The following is a 16,658-nucleotide window of genomic DNA, read 5'->3' on the forward strand; positions in this document are numbered from 1 at the left end:
TAAGGGCAAAGCAAGAAGAAAATAATGACTGCAGCATGAGGCACACTGGTTAGACATTCAGGGGGACTTCCCAAAAGGGAGGTGTGGGAAATATTAGAATAGGCCAGGTACAAGAGACTAAGCAGCACCTTCATAACCTCCTGTGGAGGAGCCCCCTGGGAGGGAGTACTCGGGGAGATGGGCAACCTGACAGGAAAAGGCCTTTTGATGTGCGGTGGCGGCGATGGGCATGAGAAGGCTCCGGTACCAGCTCCTGCCAGCACCTGCCCGAGGGTCCCACCTGCGCAGCCTCCCCGGTGGCTGGGAGAGGCCCGGGGTAAGGGTGTGGAGGAAGTGCTGTCTCCCCACCTCCACCTCGTTTCCCCACCATCTTCCCAAGCTCAGGACCACCCCGCCCCCCGACAATCCATGAGAGATGGCTGCTGGGGACGGAGTGATGTATGTAATGCAGATAAAATGTCAGCAATTCTAAATGGGTCCGGAGATGCAGCCGTGGGGGGGTGGGTGGGAGGGAGAGAGGGCGGAGCAGGGGGGAGAGAGGAAGGGAAAATGAGATGTGGGTCCTCACCGGGACCGCAGCAGGGGCAGACACCCCCTCCCCCAGCAAAAGCCCGAGGAGGGGTGGGCCCAGGCGGCAGGAGCCCAAATGAGATTTTGAAGAGGGAGCTGGAGGGTGGGGGGTGGAGGAGAGGAGGAGGCGGGCGGGGGCAGCGGGGCCGGAGCTGCTGATGTATAGCGGTTTCATAACTTCCTCAGTATTAAAGGCAGGTTCATGGGGAGGGCAGCGCCATTAATCACAAGGCTGAATGGGGCTGGGATTTGCTGAGAGGCGCGCTTGCTGTCTGCTGCGCCTGCCCGGCTCAGGGCGGGAGGGGGCAGGCAAGGATGTCCCTGCTGAACTAGGGGTAAGACCCCAGGAATCTATTTTGGGTTTGGGCAAGTGGGTCCTTGCCAGTAAGGAGGGGAGGGGGCGCTGTGGAGCCTGGCGGGAAGAAGGGAAAAGAGGGTTGTGGCGGGGCTGGGGGCAGAAGGGCTGGGGGAGTGATGGGGCAGCAGCTGAGGGGACCCTGGGGGAGAAAAACTGGGGAGGGAGGATTGTGCATTTGAACATGAAATTGATCACATGTAAATATAATGCAAATGACATGCAAACGAGCACAGGATTTCTCTGGGTCCATAGCTCAGGCATTCTCTTTCTTGGACTGAGAATTGGGGCCAATTTGCATCCAGTTCCATGCCCACTGCCTCGTTTCTTTATTATTAATATTTTCTTCTTGTAACATAAAAATCCATACCTGAAACCTGTATGCTCCTGTTGACCAATGTCACCGCAATCAATGTAATAAATAAATAAAAAATATTTTCAGAGGGAGAACTGAAGGTTTGACTTTTTAAGAGGGTAATGGAGCCAAGGTGGGGCTGGGGCTCTGGCCCCCGGCGAAAGGGAGAGGCCGGCCCTGGGAATGGTAGCATCAGGAAACTGACATACCTGAGTGCGAGTGAGGGAGCCCAGTGGCAGGACGCCTGGCTCCGTGCCTGAATTGAGGGGGGGGAGACAGGTCCGATCAGATGAGACAAGGATGTGTCGCACGTTCTGTGAGGTGGGCCTTGGCATCCTCTCTTACAGGTGAAGAAGGAAAAGATCAGCCCAAGGTTCAGAGAGCATGATCTTCCTCAGTCACACCGCTGGTGAGGGCCAGACCCGATTCCAGGTTTCCTTGAAGGTTCACTGCTCCCTTCAACCCGCCATAGGAGCATCTCCGAATGAGGTAAACAAAAACAGAGAGCAGATATCATGTTGTCAATACAACAGGCATTTATTGAGCACCTAGTGGATACAAGGCAGAGGGCCTGTGCTCAGAAGACCGAGTGCTGACCTCTTAAAACAGTCTAGTAGGAGCCACCAGGCATTTTAGCAATTAGTGAGACACTTCACAGTTAGGGACGAGGGTCACCAGAGAGGCACCAGCAAAGGGAAGGTCAGGGAATGTTTCTGAGGGGAAATGGCATTTGATATGGGCCTTGGTGAGTGGGTAGAATGGATTCAGTGGCAGAGATGAGAAGGGAAGAATGTTCCAGGCAAGGGGGGCAAGGTGGGCCATTGTGCAAAGGCAGGAGACCCCAGTGCGTTGGAGCAGAGTGTGTGGAGAGGTGTGAGGGAGGTCGAGCTGAGAGGCTAAGGGTGTGTGTGTGTGTGTCAGGATGTGAGAAGGTTGGGAGGCCCAGCCAGGGATGTGAATGTTACCTGATGGTAAGCCGGATGTAGAGAAGAGGGTCAATCATTCATTTGATCTTTGATTCAGCAAACAGACAGAGTGTGCACTAATCACATGCCAGGGCTGCCCTAGTAGCTCGGGATGCAAAGATCTGATGTGTCCCTCCTTAACCCGTATAATTTTGTTAAGCAGTGTCACCCCAATAAACTGAATAAAGAGGAAATAAGATGTGTCCCTCCTTTAGGAAGGTCGGTCAGCAGCAGCGTCCTCATCAGTAAATGGGGTAGAAGAGAGGGTCCCTCATAGCGTTAGCATGAGGGTTAAATGGGAGGATCTATATCAAGCACCCAGGGTGCTGTCTGATGGAGGAGAAGCACTCATGAGGGTTAGCTATTGCTGTTATCATCCTTCTCACACTTCCGAGAGGTGTGGGATGGGGGACAGAGGCAGGGAGGAGGTTGGCAGTCTGCTGCAAAACCTGGGGAGGGACAGGGTGAGGCAGTGTGGGTGGGAAGGAGGGGACAAGAGAAGGCAAATGACAGAGCCAGAGCCAGGGGCAGAGAAGCGTGGCCTGGGAGCACTGCAGGGGGCAAGGGAGGCCATCCTTGGTCAAGTCCCTGTTCTGCTGCGGGTTCCCTGGGAGTGCAGGGCAAGGCAGGGCCTGGGTGGTGGGTTGGCCGGAAGCTGGGATTCTTGGATCCTCTTCCCACTTGGCTCCTCTTCCCCCTCCCAGACCCATCCTGACTCCTCTTCTCAGTTGCTTAATTTGGCTCAACCTGTGGGAGATACTCCTCCCCCGCTCTGCCAAACGTGTAACTTTCTTCCTTCTGCTGCCGGACTTGGGGACCCCTTGGCTGTCTGTCTGTCTGATGTCTGTGTGGTCCGCTCAGGATAATTGCTCTGGACAACTCTAACACCACTCAGACAGATTGGCTGGCCTCCTGGCCCGACATCTCCCACCACTGCATCAAGCCAAATTACTCAGCCCCCCCAGCCCCAGGCTCTGGTGAAATCCGATTAGCAAGGAGAGAGCTGCGCTGAGCTGACAGCTCCTCCGATAATTGCTTCCCAAGTAAGCGATGCAAATCAGCCCATCCAGCCTGTCCCTGCTCCTCTCCTGGGAACCCAGGCATCCAGGCCCCAGGAGGGAACAACTGAGTTGGGGAGACTCGGAGGCTGCCACCTGCCTCCAGTGAAGTGGCCATCAATCCATAAAGCTCATCTGTGCTGGCTTGGGCTTGGAGATGGGGCGTTGGGGTGGTGAGGGTGGACCAGGGACCCCACTAGCTCTGCATTTCTTTCTTAACAGAGAGTGTCACTCTCCCCCTCATTCTCTCCCCTTGGAGAAGAATCCTATGTACCCATTTCCCAGTAAGGTAGATGAAGGCAGAGATACAGAAGACACAGAGACAGGGAGATGGATGGCTGAACTGTTAGGGAACAAATGAACCCTGTCAACGGCTGATTCTCCTGGTTTTCTTTTTCTTTTTCTTTTTTTTTTCTTTTTAAATATTTTATTGATTTTTTACAGAGAGGAAGGGAGAGGGATAGAGAGTTAGAAATATTGATCACCTGCCTCCTGCACACCCCCTTCTGGGCATGTGCTCACAACCAAGGCACATGCCCCTGACCAGAATCGAACCTGGGACCCCTGAGTCTGCAGGCCGACGCTCTATCCACTGAGCCAAACTGGTCAGGGCTCTCCTGGTTTTCTAATTCTAGGAGGGAGGTGGGAATGGGGCCTTAGGACCCGCGGAGAGCTGTCTGCATTTGTGAGTCCCCTCTGCACCGGGTTGGGGGAAATACTTTGAGGGTTAAGTCCCCACAGAGCTGGGAAGAGGCTGTGATACCATATATCTTGGGAAGCTTTCGGAGCCCGATCAAAGCCGGAGACTTTGTGCCTGTACTTGGATGCAGTGGCCCTTCCTCACCCCACACCTCAGGGACCTCTCTCCACTGCCCTAAATTAGGTCCCTTTACAGGCCTGTTAACATCTTTCCTTCCTATATCTTTATCTCAAGTTCTTTGTGTCTTTGACTCTGTCATCCCATCTCTGCTGATTTTGGAGACCTTAAAGTACTTTCCTTGCGGTCATGAACTCCCAGCCCCCAACCCTAGCCCGTATGGGGCACTGTCTTTGTAGAAATAGCCAGGGACCAGTTGCCTGTCTTGTCCTCTGTGCCCGTGTGTCTGTCATGGCTGTAAGGCCTGGGTCCTGGGGCCTCAGAATAGCATCTGCCTGAGAACCTGGCACGTGGTCATAACAACAGCTAACCGTATGGAGCATCGATTCTGTGCTGGACACCATACTAAGCACATTATGTGATTAAGTCATTTAATTATCACAAGAGGAGACACGGATTACAATGATCATCCCATTTCACAGATGAGTTAAGTGAGGCACAGAGAAGCTAAGTAATTGTCCAAGGCCACCACTAGCAAGTTGGCAGAGCTGGGATTCAAACCCAGGCCGTCTGAGTCCAGGGCCCACACTCTAAAGGCCTCTGCTATGTCACCTCTCCTCTCCAATGCTGACTGCCAGAGGGTAACTGCCCAGGGGAGTGGAGCTGGGGGGAGATGGCTACACTGAAAGTCAAACACTGAAAACCTTTGGGGCTCCCCGGGCCAGACGTGGTGGGAGCTGACACGGGTGACACCTGGTATTTGGGGAGGGGAAAACATGGCCCTCACTTCTACAAATATCTATTTCTGGCTGGAGCGGTGCAGCTAGACAATTTCCCCTTCCTACTCAGAGCATGGAGGCAGGGGAAGGGCTGAAAGATCGGAGTCAGAGCTATGACCTCCAGAGGCCGATAGATGGCGCTCATGGCCCAACACAGCCCGGGCAGCCCAAGGAAACCAAAGGAAAACAAGCCTGAAGTTAACCCCTTATCGCCGGCGCTCAGGCCCCAGGAACAGGCTGATGGGTGGCAGAGGGCCCTGTCCCAGGACCAGCTGGCCCCTAAGGAATGAACCAATTCTCTAGGCTCTGTCCAGGCCACAGCTGAGTCTGCTTCTATCCATAAGGCTCTATCCATAAACCAGCAGCCAGTCACTTGGAGATTTCCCAGAGGCCAGGAGTCTAAGACAAGGACAAGGCAAGTTGTGAGGGCCCCACCTCAGCCCAGTGCATCTCTCAGGCTCTGTCTCTGGAGAGTTTATGGCTGTCTATTTCTAAGCATGGAGGTGTGGGGCCCCTCCTTCCATCTTCCCTCAGAGGGACTCACTCGGTAGGGAGGAGTAGCTTGGGCTAGAGGCAGAGAAGGGTCCTAGGTCCTTCTTGGGTCAGCTATAGGGACTCACTGTGGGTTCCCCAAAACTCAATTTCTTCCTATGTCTGGACCCCTATCTCTGGGCTCCTTGGGGTGAATGGCCTTACAGGGACACAAACAGTTATCCAAGTCTTCCAGGAAGTTGAAATTGGGCCTGGGGTTCTAGGGATCTCCATTTGTCTGTCACTCACTTCACTCAAGTCGGAATGTCTGACTTGCAGTGTGTAGGGGCTTCCATGATGAAAAACCGGAAGTGCTTGGCAAGCAAGTGGCAGAGGGGTGGGGTGGGCAGGAAGGTTGTCTAAGGGATGGTGAAGCTCCTAGAATTCTTAAACACTGTTCCCCATTTCATACTAATTTTTGTTAAGAAACACACAAGTACATAGATGTACAGAGATAGAGGAACCTGCGGGAGGTGTCAGTTCTGGAAGCTTGGGGTACTCTTATTTCAGTCATTCCAGAGAAAAGAAATGAAGCAGATACAGGGAAATAGATGTACACAGAGAGAGACAGAGACACACAGATTAGAAGAGGCTAGAGATAGAGATAGATTTATTTGGGGAGAGAAAGGCCAAGACACAGAGAGGGAGAGACTCTGACACAAATGAAAGCTCAGGAAGTAATGGACTTTGCCAGGTGGATGAGTAATTAAGTTTCCAAAGTCTTGCAAGGTTGAGAGTAGTTTCTCACCTTTGGTATCAGTGTGTCACTGCTCATAGTTCCCTGAAGCTCCTGCTGCACCCATTCATTTTTTTTGTCTATTAGTAGGATAGCAGGGGAGGCTTGGGAAGAGGGTAGCATCCTTGTTTTCTCACTTCTTCCTGTTCTGGGTTTATTGGTTTCCTTCCTTACTACCTACAGGGAGACCTGGCTTCTTCCTGATCTCAGTCATGGCTGTGCTTATGTGTGCAAGGGATGGAGGTGGGAGGAATCTAGAAGATCGCTGATTCAGGGGGTTCCAGTCTAATGACACAGAGACAGACCCAGACAGAGGACAAGAACAAAACTATGAGTGGGACAGCTTTGCACACTGGTATTGGGTTGGGGAGGTGGGAAGGAATGGACTATTAGGAATGCAGCCAAGGGATTGCGATGGGTCAGGAGTGGTGTCCTGGACATAGTATTTGAAGGGGAGGGTTGGGAATGATGGGAGGTTATAATGCTGGGCAAATAGTAGTGCAGAGGGGAGAGAGAAGTCAAATGGTAAAGCCATGGAGACTTAAAGCCATTATTATGACTTGTTAGCTGCCCTGACTGGCTCGTGTTACTCAGTGGTTGAACATCCACCTATGTATGAACTAGGAGGTCACAGTGTGATTCCCAGGCAGGGCACATGCCCAGATCATGGGCTTGATTCCCAGGAGGGGGCATGCAGGAGGCAACCGATCAATGATTCTTTCTCATCATTGATTTTTGTTTTTTAAAAAAATATCTTTTTATTGATTTCAGAGAGGAAGGGAGAGGAAGAGAGAGATAGAAATATCAATGATGAGAGAGAATCATCGATCAGCTGCCTCCTGCACTCCCCACATTGGGGATCAAGCCCGCAATCTGGGCACGTGCCCTTGACCAGAATCGAGCCTGGGACCCTTCAGTCCACAGGCTGACGCTCTATCCACTGAGCAAAACCGGCCAGGGCTCATCATTGATGTTTATATCTCTGTCTCCCTCTCCATTCCTCTCTGAAATCAAGTATGTGCCCTGCCTGGGAATCACACTGTGACCTCCTAGTTCATACTTGAGTTGTTAGGAGATGACAGAAGTGCCTCCGTGGATGTTCTACATACAGTCCTAGGAGGGCTGCAAAGGAGAGAGGTCTCTTACACCTGGGGCAAAGGAGGGCTAGAACTGGTTTTTAACCATGTTAATACCCTCAGGTGGGTTGAGAGGTTGGGGATGGTTGAAGATCCTTGATCCTTAACCCCTTTGGGGAAAGTGTTGTGGATGAGCTATGGAAGGTTGATGCCTTTAGGGCTAGAACCCAGGATCTTCGAGGTCCGTAGTAAAAAGCCTTGCTCTCACTTCTCAAATGTTGTTGATTTAGCCCTGAAGTAAAGAATAAACTACAACCCCCAGCATCGCTTAGCGCTAATTTAGCACGCTTTCCGGGGACTTGCGCATTTCCGGCGGAAGTGGCCGCGACTACGCCAATCGCCTTTCCTAAGCAGAGCGGACTACGATTCCCACTGTCCTCCGCGCCCGGGGGCGGGGAAAAGGACTCGGAAACCGGATGGGCAGCTGGGCCAGGTGAGGAAGTTGGAGGCTAGAATCCAGGGGCGACGGGGGCTGGCTCGGGGTTCACGCGGCTTCGGGTTGGCTGCAGGCGAGGAGTCGGGATGTCTGCGTTTTGGGGCCCCTCGCGCTGCTCAGGGTTCGACCCGGCGCAGAGAGCGCGCAGCCCTTGGAAGCCTGGAGGCCTGCGGGGCGAGGCTTTCTCGTCGGGCGCACGCGGAGGTTTCTTAGGGAGCCTTAGTCGTCTGCCCCCTCGGAGCCAGGAGCAAGGATGAAGTGGTGTTTTTGAGCGCGTGCTCTGTTATCTTTATTATAATTATTGGTCTTAAGGGTTTGCTGATTGTCCCTGTGGATTCCTGGGGTGCCCATAGGGACAGGGGAGTGGAGAGTGTCTTCGATTCTCTCTTCACTTTCTGGGTCTAGTGTCAGAAAGCCTAGGTGTCCAGACTTACCGCTGGGTCACCCTCCACTTCCTCTGCACTTAATGTGACACGACACTGATTTATAAAGTATCTACTAGTATGTGTCTTAAGTCTCTGGCCCTTGATGACTTTAGATAGTGCTTTCAAGTTCCTCTTTTGGGCTCTTACAGTGTTTTGTTAGGGACATTAAAGCTCCAAACAGTGTATTACAGTTGTTTATCTGTCATCTCAGTGGTTTATGAGCCTGGCCTACGTTTTTTTTTTTTTCATTTGGGATTTCTTCCCCACCAAGAAACAGACTGTTACAGTACCTATCATGTAAAAGACTCCTACATATTGAAAAAAATAAACCTACTGGTGGTAGGTTAGGTGGAATTTCTCATTTTCATTTCATAGAGTTAAGTGACTCTCTAGAGAGAACCTTCTTAGAGTTGAAACCTGGACTAGAACTTGAGTCAGATGACACCCTTTCTGTGGCTCTTGCTATCAGATCAGGCTTTGAAACCCTGGAACACTGAAACAACCCTTGTCACTTTGTGTACCCCCAGCCTTGCTGTCTCCAGCATAGGTCTCTGAAATCAAAGGTAGGTCCCACTTACGGCCGAGAGAGATCCCACATCTGGACCAGCCAGTCCACTAATGTTGGTGCTACCTGGGGAGAGGCAAAGCAAGAGCCTCTGAGGCATTGGAGTCCTCCCCAGCTTCCTTCTCAGCATGTGCCTGAGGCCAGTTGGCCCTGGGTAGCCAGCTGGATAGGTCAGTTAAAGAATTCTGAGATCAGACGAGGGAAGGAGTTCCTAAGTTTGGCCCCTGATTTTTCCCCCTCTCTTCCTCCATGCTAGGGTCAGAGAACAGGTTGATGGATCAAGCTGTTGTGTCAACCTTGAGTTCCTATCTGGGTTACTCTTAACCTGAGCAAGGGGTTGAGAGGGAGAAAGAACCATGGTCTACGCTATGGGAGGTCCAGACCTGATGGAAACACCCCAGAGCCTGGCAAGCCCTGGGAAGGGGCAGAGTACAAGTGGGCAGCTGAGCCTTCAGCGAGTCAGGATGTAGTCCATCAGGAACGGCTCCTGGGTAGGAGGTAGTTTAAATAGGGATGGACAGAGCTGAGCAGGTATTCGTTGACTACTTAGTAAGAGCTAAGACCTTGCAGAAATGGAGGGAAACTGAACAGTGACTGGCCTCTGATCTCAAGTACATTGAAGAGGGAGGTATATGAATTTATGAAGAAACTACTAACCATGGTGACACAATGGTTCTCAGCCTTCACCAACCATCAGAAACACCTGGGGAAGCTTGTCAAAAATACAGATTCCCAGGCCTTGTGCCAGATTACAAGGTTTGCTTGAATACTCCCTCTGCTTTCTCCCTTCTTCTTCCCTCTCTTCTTCTTTTCCCACTTTCCCTTCCTCCCCCTTTACATGCAACATCTCATTCTTTTATATTATACAAGAGGCCTGGTGCATGGATTTGTGCACCGGTGGGGTCCCTTGGCCTGGCCTGCAGGGATCGGACCGAAACCAGCTCTCTGACATCCCTTGAGGGGTCCTGGATTGCGAGAGGGTGCAGGCCAGGCCAAGGGACCCCACTGGTGCACGATCGGGGTTGGGGAGGGACTGTGGGAGCATTTCAGGGCGTGTCCGGCCTGTCTCTCCCAGCCCAGATCTCTCCCAGTCCAGGCAAGACCCCAGCAGCAAGCTAACCTACCGTTTGGAGTGTCTGCCCCTGGTGGTCAGAGTGGTGGTCAGTGCGTGTCATAGTGACCGGTCGAATGGTCGAATGGTCGAATGACCGGTTGAACACTTAGCATATTAGGCTTTTATTATATAAGATTTTAAAAAAATATGTTTTTATTGATTTCAGAGAGCGTGAGAGAGAGAAACAAATGAGAGAGAATCATTGATCAGCTCCCTTCTGCATGCCCCCCACTGAAGGTTGAGCCTGCAACCTGGACCAGGAATTGAACTGTGACCTCCTGGTTCGTAGGTCAACACTCAACCACTGAGCCACACCAGCTGGGCATATTAATATTATTTTAAAATAACTTTATTTTTCAAATACAGTTTACATACAATATTATATTTTCAGATGTACACCCCAGTGTTTAGACATTTATACAGCTTATGAAGTGATCATCCCGATAAATCTAGTACCCATCTGACACCATACAGTTGTTACAATACTATTGACTATATTCCCTATCATGTGCTTTACATCACCGTGACTACCAATTTGTATGTAATCCCTTCATCTTTTTCACCCATTCCTCCAACACTTCTCTCATCTGGCAACCATCAAAATGTTCTCTGTGTCTATGAGTCTGTTTCTGTTCTTCTTCGTTTATTTTGCCTTTTAGATCACACATATAAATGAAATCACTCTTATATCAATATTATTAAGTGAATGTTATTATTTTTAGTATTTGGATGAGGAAACCAGAGACTGGCTCTGGTTACTTTGCTCGTAAGAGAGTCTGGTAGTCATCCCACTTACCACTGAGGATTCTTGAATGTGGGCAAGAAGCTGGACTGGGCTGGGGAGGTTGTAGAATTAGCAGGGGTGGCTGAGTGAATCATCTAAGGCAGTGGTTCTCAACCTTGGCTGCACATTAGAATCACCTGGGAATCTTTTTTAAATCCTGATTGCTGGGCCTCATCCTCCGGAAATTCTGCTGGGCCCCACCCCGTAACAAAGAAAGAGAATTTCCGGAGGATGAGGCCCAGAAATCAGGATTTTAAAAAGATTCCCAGGTGATTCTAATGTGCAGCCAAGGTTGAGAACCACTGATCTAAGGCAAGATGGTTTGGGTGATTCAGGGCTCATTCTTGAGTCAGATAGTTTGGGTTCAAATCCCAGGTTCATGACTTGCTAACTGCATAACCCTGGGCAAGTTGCTTGATCTTGCTAAGCCTCAGTCTTCTCACCTGTAACATGGGAGCAATAATACCCATCTCCTGGGGTTGTTACGAGTATCCATGGGGTGTATCTGGCACGGAGCACTTGCTTACCACCTGGAAGCTATTGTAATTGGCCCTTAGTAATTAGTCTCTGAGCTATGGCTTTGCACCTGCATCTCATTCTTCAGCACATTGGTTCCCAGGACACGGCTCATCCTGGCTGGGCTTGTTTTGTTAAGGGGGACATTGAAGGTGCTGAAAATTTGCCACCAGTAGACATTTATTGGAAACTTACCATAGCTTACCATGGTCTAGGACAGTGATGGCGAACCTATGACACGGGTGTCAGAGGTGACACGTGAACTCTTTTTGGGTTGATTTTTCTTCGTTAAATGGCATTTAAATATATAAAATAAATATAAAAAACATAAGTCTTTGTTTTACTATGGTTGCAAATATCAAAAAATTTCTATATGTGACACAGCACCAGAGTTAAGTTAGAGTTTTTCAAAATGCTGACACATCAAGCTCAAAAGGTTCGCCATCACTGGCCTAGGAACAGACTCAAGACCTAGCCTGATGGAAAGGAGGCTTGGAGTAGGGGATGGGTTATTCACTCCAGGTGATGAGTGAAGGGGAAGGGAAGAGGTCCTTTCATTATCAAGAACTGAGATGAGCTTAGTCCTGCCTGGAGGTTGGGGGATGACTGATATAGTCATCTTCCGAGTCCAGGAAATGGTAGTGGAGCCCTGGCCGGTCTGGATCCCTCCTACTCTACGGCTGAGGGGCCTCTGTCCATCTCTTTTCCAGGTGACGCTGACATGGCTGTGCCCCAGGCTTTCCCACCGGGGCCCCTTCATGAGCCTACAGGTACCCTGGTGGAGCCCCAGCTCTGCCCTCGAAGCTTGGCTGAAGGCTTCCTGGAGGAGGAACTTCGGCTCAATGCTGAGCTGAGCCAGTTGCAGTTTTCTGAGCCCGTGGGCATTATCTACAATCCTGTGGAATATGCGTGGGAGCCACATCGCAGCTACGTGACCCGCTACTGCCAGGGCCCCAAGCAAGTGCTCTTCCTGGGCATGAACCCGGGACCCTTTGGCATGGCCCAGACTGGGGTAAAGGGCTTGGCTGTCCCTGGTGGGTGGAGTGGGAAGCTCAGGGGGGATGCTTGGCTGCATGTGCTGTGGAGGAGGAGAATGTGTGCGGCTGTGGCCGTGCGGGGCTCCCATCCCTTTCCAATACGCACACTGGCTCCTGTGGGTCTCAGACGTTCTCCTGGCCTCACTGCCTGTCGTTAACCAAGGACATTAATGGTAGTTCCGTTTCCTCTGTGAGCTGTCCGCTAATTGCCTCTGAGAGCCCTTCCTTCCGCCAGCCCCATCCTTGCCTTACCGGATCTACCTTCTCCCTAGAATGTGGTTGGGATCAGGAGAGGGACCAGGACTACTGGGCCCTCAGGAGAGACTGGCTGAGGGGTCGGTATGGAATCGATGCAGCGTCTTCAGGCAGCCTGGGCTCTGTTTCTTAGCTGAGGAGAGGTTCAGACCAGAGCAGGCTTCAGGGCCTGCCTGAGTACCTCTCAGGCCCCGGGATGAGTGACTGCCCCTTGGTGGGGTGCTTGGCAGGTGGGGGAGGGGAAGAGGCTTCAGGGCAGGAGGCTCAATCGCTTTTATTGACCCCAACTGGGGGATGAAAAGTGGTCAATGATGATCAATGGAAATGACAGCCTGAGGCTTGGGGCTGAGAGGGCACCCAGAGAGCAGTGGTCAGCCCTGTCCTTGTGCCTCCTCTAACCCTGGCCGCCTTTCTGTCTCAGACCATCCATTCGTCCTCAGTACTACCCATCAGGCATTATGAAGGGCCCGGTATCTCCGTGAACTCCCTGTACGTGGTCCCAAGGGCTAGTGGGGGTAGAGGCAAACAAATAGTTCTGGACCACAGTCCACAATGAAAAATTGGAGAAAGAGGGACAAGATCAAACCACAGGACCAGGAATCCTTGTCTCAGGCCTTTGGGTGAGTGGGGGGAGGTGTTCAGGCTAGATCCTCATGGAGAGTGAAAAGGGGTCAGTTGGTCCAGAGAACGGGTGTCAGTTCTCCTGTTGGAACCGTCACATCTCTCTCCTCCGCAGGTACCCTTTGGGGAAGTGAGCGTAGTCCGGGACTGGTTGGGAATTGGGGGCTCTGTGTTGACCCCTCCCCAAGAACACCCTAAGCGACCAGTGCTGGGGCTGGAGTGCCCACAGTCAGAGGTGAGTGGTGCCCGGTTCTGGGGCTTTTTCCGGAACCTCTGTGGACAGCCCGAGGTTTTCTTCCGCCACTGTTTTGTCCACAATCTGTGTCCTCTGCTCTTCCTGGCTCCCAGTGGGCGCAACCTCACCCCCGCCGATTTGCCTGCCAAGCAGCGAGAACAGCTTCTTGGGCTCTGTGACGCGGCCCTCAGCCGGCAGGTGCAGCTGCTGGGGGTGCGGCTGGTAGTGGGTGTGGGGCGGCTGGCGGAGCAGCGGGCACGGCGGGCTCTGGCTGGCCTGATGCCCGAGGTCCAGGTGGAGGGGCTCCTGCACCCCTCCCCTCGGAGCCCACAGGCTAACAAGGGCTGGGAGCCAGTGGCCAAGGAGAGACTGAATGAGCTGGGGCTACTGCCGCTGCTAACAAAATGAGCGCCCCTGGGGCCTGGCAGAGGGACACATTCAAGGCCCCCAGGTCCTTCTTGGGCGAGCAGATGACTACACGCCTCCTGGACTGGAGCAGGAAGATCCTCCTCGGCCGTCTGGTTGCTGGGACCTGCCACGGCAGTTTTGACACTATTCCGGCTTGCTCTCCTGATTCCTGCCTTCTTCCCCTTCCTTTGAGCATTGCCTTTTTGGAACCTAACTCCACAGAGAGGCAACACCTGCAAACTGCTTACTTCACTGTTTCCTTGAGAGCCTCTGTTCAACTGAGTGACCTCCAAGGTCTTATTTGCTATCTCAGAGAAAAGATCCTGCCAGGATGCACACCCATTCTCATAGAGGAGTGTCCTTCAGCTGACCCCTCTCCTCACAGGGACCGGGACAAAGCCTGGGGCATGGGTATTAAGAATGAACTTACGGAAGACTGAGGCTGGATCAGAGAGAGGAAGAATTCCGTGTGGCAGAGTGGGGAAGGCTCGAAGACCTGTTGAGACTTGTGAACTTGACTTTGGGCATGTTGATTAACCTCTTCAAGCCTTGGGGTCCTCATCTGTAGCGTGGGGACCCCTACCTCATGGGGTTGGTGTGGGGATTAACTGAGATAACACTTAAAGTGCCTTGTGTGGTACCTGGCACATAGATGCTCATTACACCTCTTTTTTTCTTGTCTCCGGTTGGGGAGTCACTGCACTACAAGGGAAGCCCCTCCACTTGAAGGCCTTGGGGAGAAGTCTCAGCCTCCACCTGTGGCCTGGGTGAGGGCAGACTTGCCCTGCCAGAGATGGACCAATGACTTTATGAAAAACCCAGCCTGTGATTTTTCAGTCTAAGCATTAAAAGCTCCTAAATATTTTTGTGTTGGTGCTTTTTCCCTGTCCTGGGAACATGACAGGGGTGGAAAGTGGTAGTTTATATTTTCCCTCCTACCTCTTCACTGTTGGCAAAGGGTAGCTGGCGGGTGATGTAAACATTTTCAGTTACCTTACCAAAGCAGCAGGTCTCTGCTAGGGGCCTGTCCAGTGGCTTGTCTTCTGCTCCGGGCGCTCTGGGGAGCAGGTGGTGGGTGGATGGGAGCCTGGTGTCTCCAAGCTAACTCATTTCTTATGTCTGTTGCATGGCTGGCTGGTGTGCCCATTTGGCAAGGGTTGGGAAAGTGAATCAAGCTGGGAGCAGAGAAGGTCCTGAGACCACCTTAATGAGGAGCACATGGGCTCTTCTGGGACAAGTCATCTCCAGCTTTCAAAATTAAGGCTTTTAGTATAAGTGTCTGAGTCTCCCCTGTTCTCTACACCCCAATTGTATAATAAAGAATTTTACTGGTCTTTGTCCTTGGTTCTTTAGAAGGAGCCTCTAAATCCTTGGACTTTCCCAAGTGATAGGAATTCCTGTTATTCATGGTGGATCCCTCAGACCACACCTGAGTTTATGATGAAGTTTGACTCAGGATGAGGGTGACCATGCTAGAAAGACCAACCATGTGATTAGAGGGTTGGGGCTTTGAGTCAGGTGATATCAGCCTCCATGGAGGAGAGGGGGCTAGAGATTGAGTTCAACCATGTGGCCAATGATTTTTTTTTTCTGTATCCAAAATGCTTTTATAAAAAAAATATAAACACAAAATGATTTCTTAAATATTTTTATTGATTTCAGAGAGGAAGGGAGAGGGAGAGAGAGAGAGAAACATCAATGATGAGAGAGAATCATTGATTGGCTGCCTCCTGCACGCCCACCCCTACCCCCCACTGGGGATGGAGTCCACAACCCGGGCATGTACCCTTGACCGGAATTGAACCTGGGACCCTTCAGTCCACAGGCTGAGGCTCTATCCACTGAGCAAAACTGGCCAGGGCAATGATTTCAATAAGTTATGGCTACATAGTGAAACCCTAATAAAAACTCTGGACACAAGGCTTTGGAGAGCTTCCTGGTTGGTGGACACATGGATATGTTGGGAAGGTGATGTGTCATGATTCTGTGGGGAGAGGGCATGGAAGCTGTTTTTTGGATCATCCCAGATCTTGCCTTATATGTTTGTTCATTTGGCTGGTCGTAATTGGTATCCTTTATAATAAACTGTAATTGTAGGTAAAGTGCTTTACTGAGTTCTGTGAGTTATTCTAGCAAATTATTAAACCTTAGGGTGTCAAGGGGACCCCTGAATTTATAGCCAGAAGTATAGGTGGCCTGGGGGCCCTCGAACTTGCAGCTGGCATCTGAAATGAGGGCAGTCTTATTTGGGACTTTGCCCTTAAACGTTGGACATGGGCTAACTCCGGGTAGTTAGCATCAGAATTGGGTTCAGTTTTGCACCCCCACATGCCTTAGCCGTCTTTCCCTCTCTCTGCTCTTATGCTGTAGTGTAAGTAGTCATTGCCCATGTTGCAGAGCACTGGCGTAGGCACTGTGGAGAACTTCGCAGTGATGGAAGCCGTTGTTCCCTTAGGCATTTAGCTGAGGCAGTCAGGGAAAGTTTTCTGAAAGAGGTGGCATTTCCAGTGGCCTTAGAGAATGGGAACATTTTGGAGAGCTTAGAGAAGAGTGTTGTTATGTTCAAGGGGCAAATAGATTAGCATTGACTTGACCCAGTTGGGAGGAAAAACGAGAGGGAAGTTGGGGACAGTTTACCTGGTGTGAAGGGTCTTGAATCCTAGTCTAATTTTAGAGACTTTAAAGTACAGTTGGGGGAGTAGGATGCACAAGAAAACACCCAACAATAAGTGGAAACCCACAGATGGTAGAGTCACTATTCTTGGGGTGCATCTTGTCAGGGAAAGGTTAATTAGGATCCTGGCACTGCCCTTTCCCAAGCGCACTGTGTTAGTCTGCCGCCATAACAAAACAGGCTGGGTGGCTTCAACAACAGAAACGTATTTGCTCAAGTTCTGGAGGCTGGAAAGTCCAAAATGCAGATGTCTGCAGGTTTGGCTTCTGCGGCCCCTATCCTGGGC

The 16,658-nt window shown here is 51.2% G+C and overlaps 1 protein-coding gene across 2 annotated transcripts; it reads left to right on the forward strand.

The window, feature by feature from the left end:
• Positions 1-7,638: 7,638 nt before the first annotated feature.
• On the forward strand, positions 7,639-15,803 carry SMUG1 (single-strand-selective monofunctional uracil-DNA glycosylase 1). Of its 2 annotated transcripts, none has more exons than XM_070410089.1 (3): positions 7,639-7,735; positions 11,853-12,154; positions 13,171-14,562. In XM_070410089.1, the coding sequence occupies exons 2-3, from the start codon at positions 11,864-11,866 to the stop codon at positions 13,696-13,698; spliced, it is 819 nt and encodes a 272-aa protein (XP_070266190.1). In that variant the 5' UTR covers positions 7,639-7,735; positions 11,853-11,863; the 3' UTR covers positions 13,699-14,562. The 2 variants fall into 2 exon arrangements, with proteins under 2 accessions (XP_070266190.1, XP_070266191.1); XM_070410090.1 differs by lacking the exon at positions 7,639-7,735 and adding an exon at positions 9,201-9,484 and having other exon boundaries at positions 13,171-15,803.
• The last annotated feature ends 855 nt before the right edge of the window (positions 15,804-16,658 follow it).

This window comes from Myotis yumanensis, unplaced genomic scaffold, assembly GCF_028538775.1.
Source record: "Myotis yumanensis isolate MYYU_CA2020_CCGP unplaced genomic scaffold, mMyoYum1.0.hap1 SCAF_3, whole genome shotgun sequence".
In the NCBI taxonomy this organism is placed as follows: Eukaryota; Metazoa; Chordata; class Mammalia; order Chiroptera; family Vespertilionidae; genus Myotis; species Myotis yumanensis.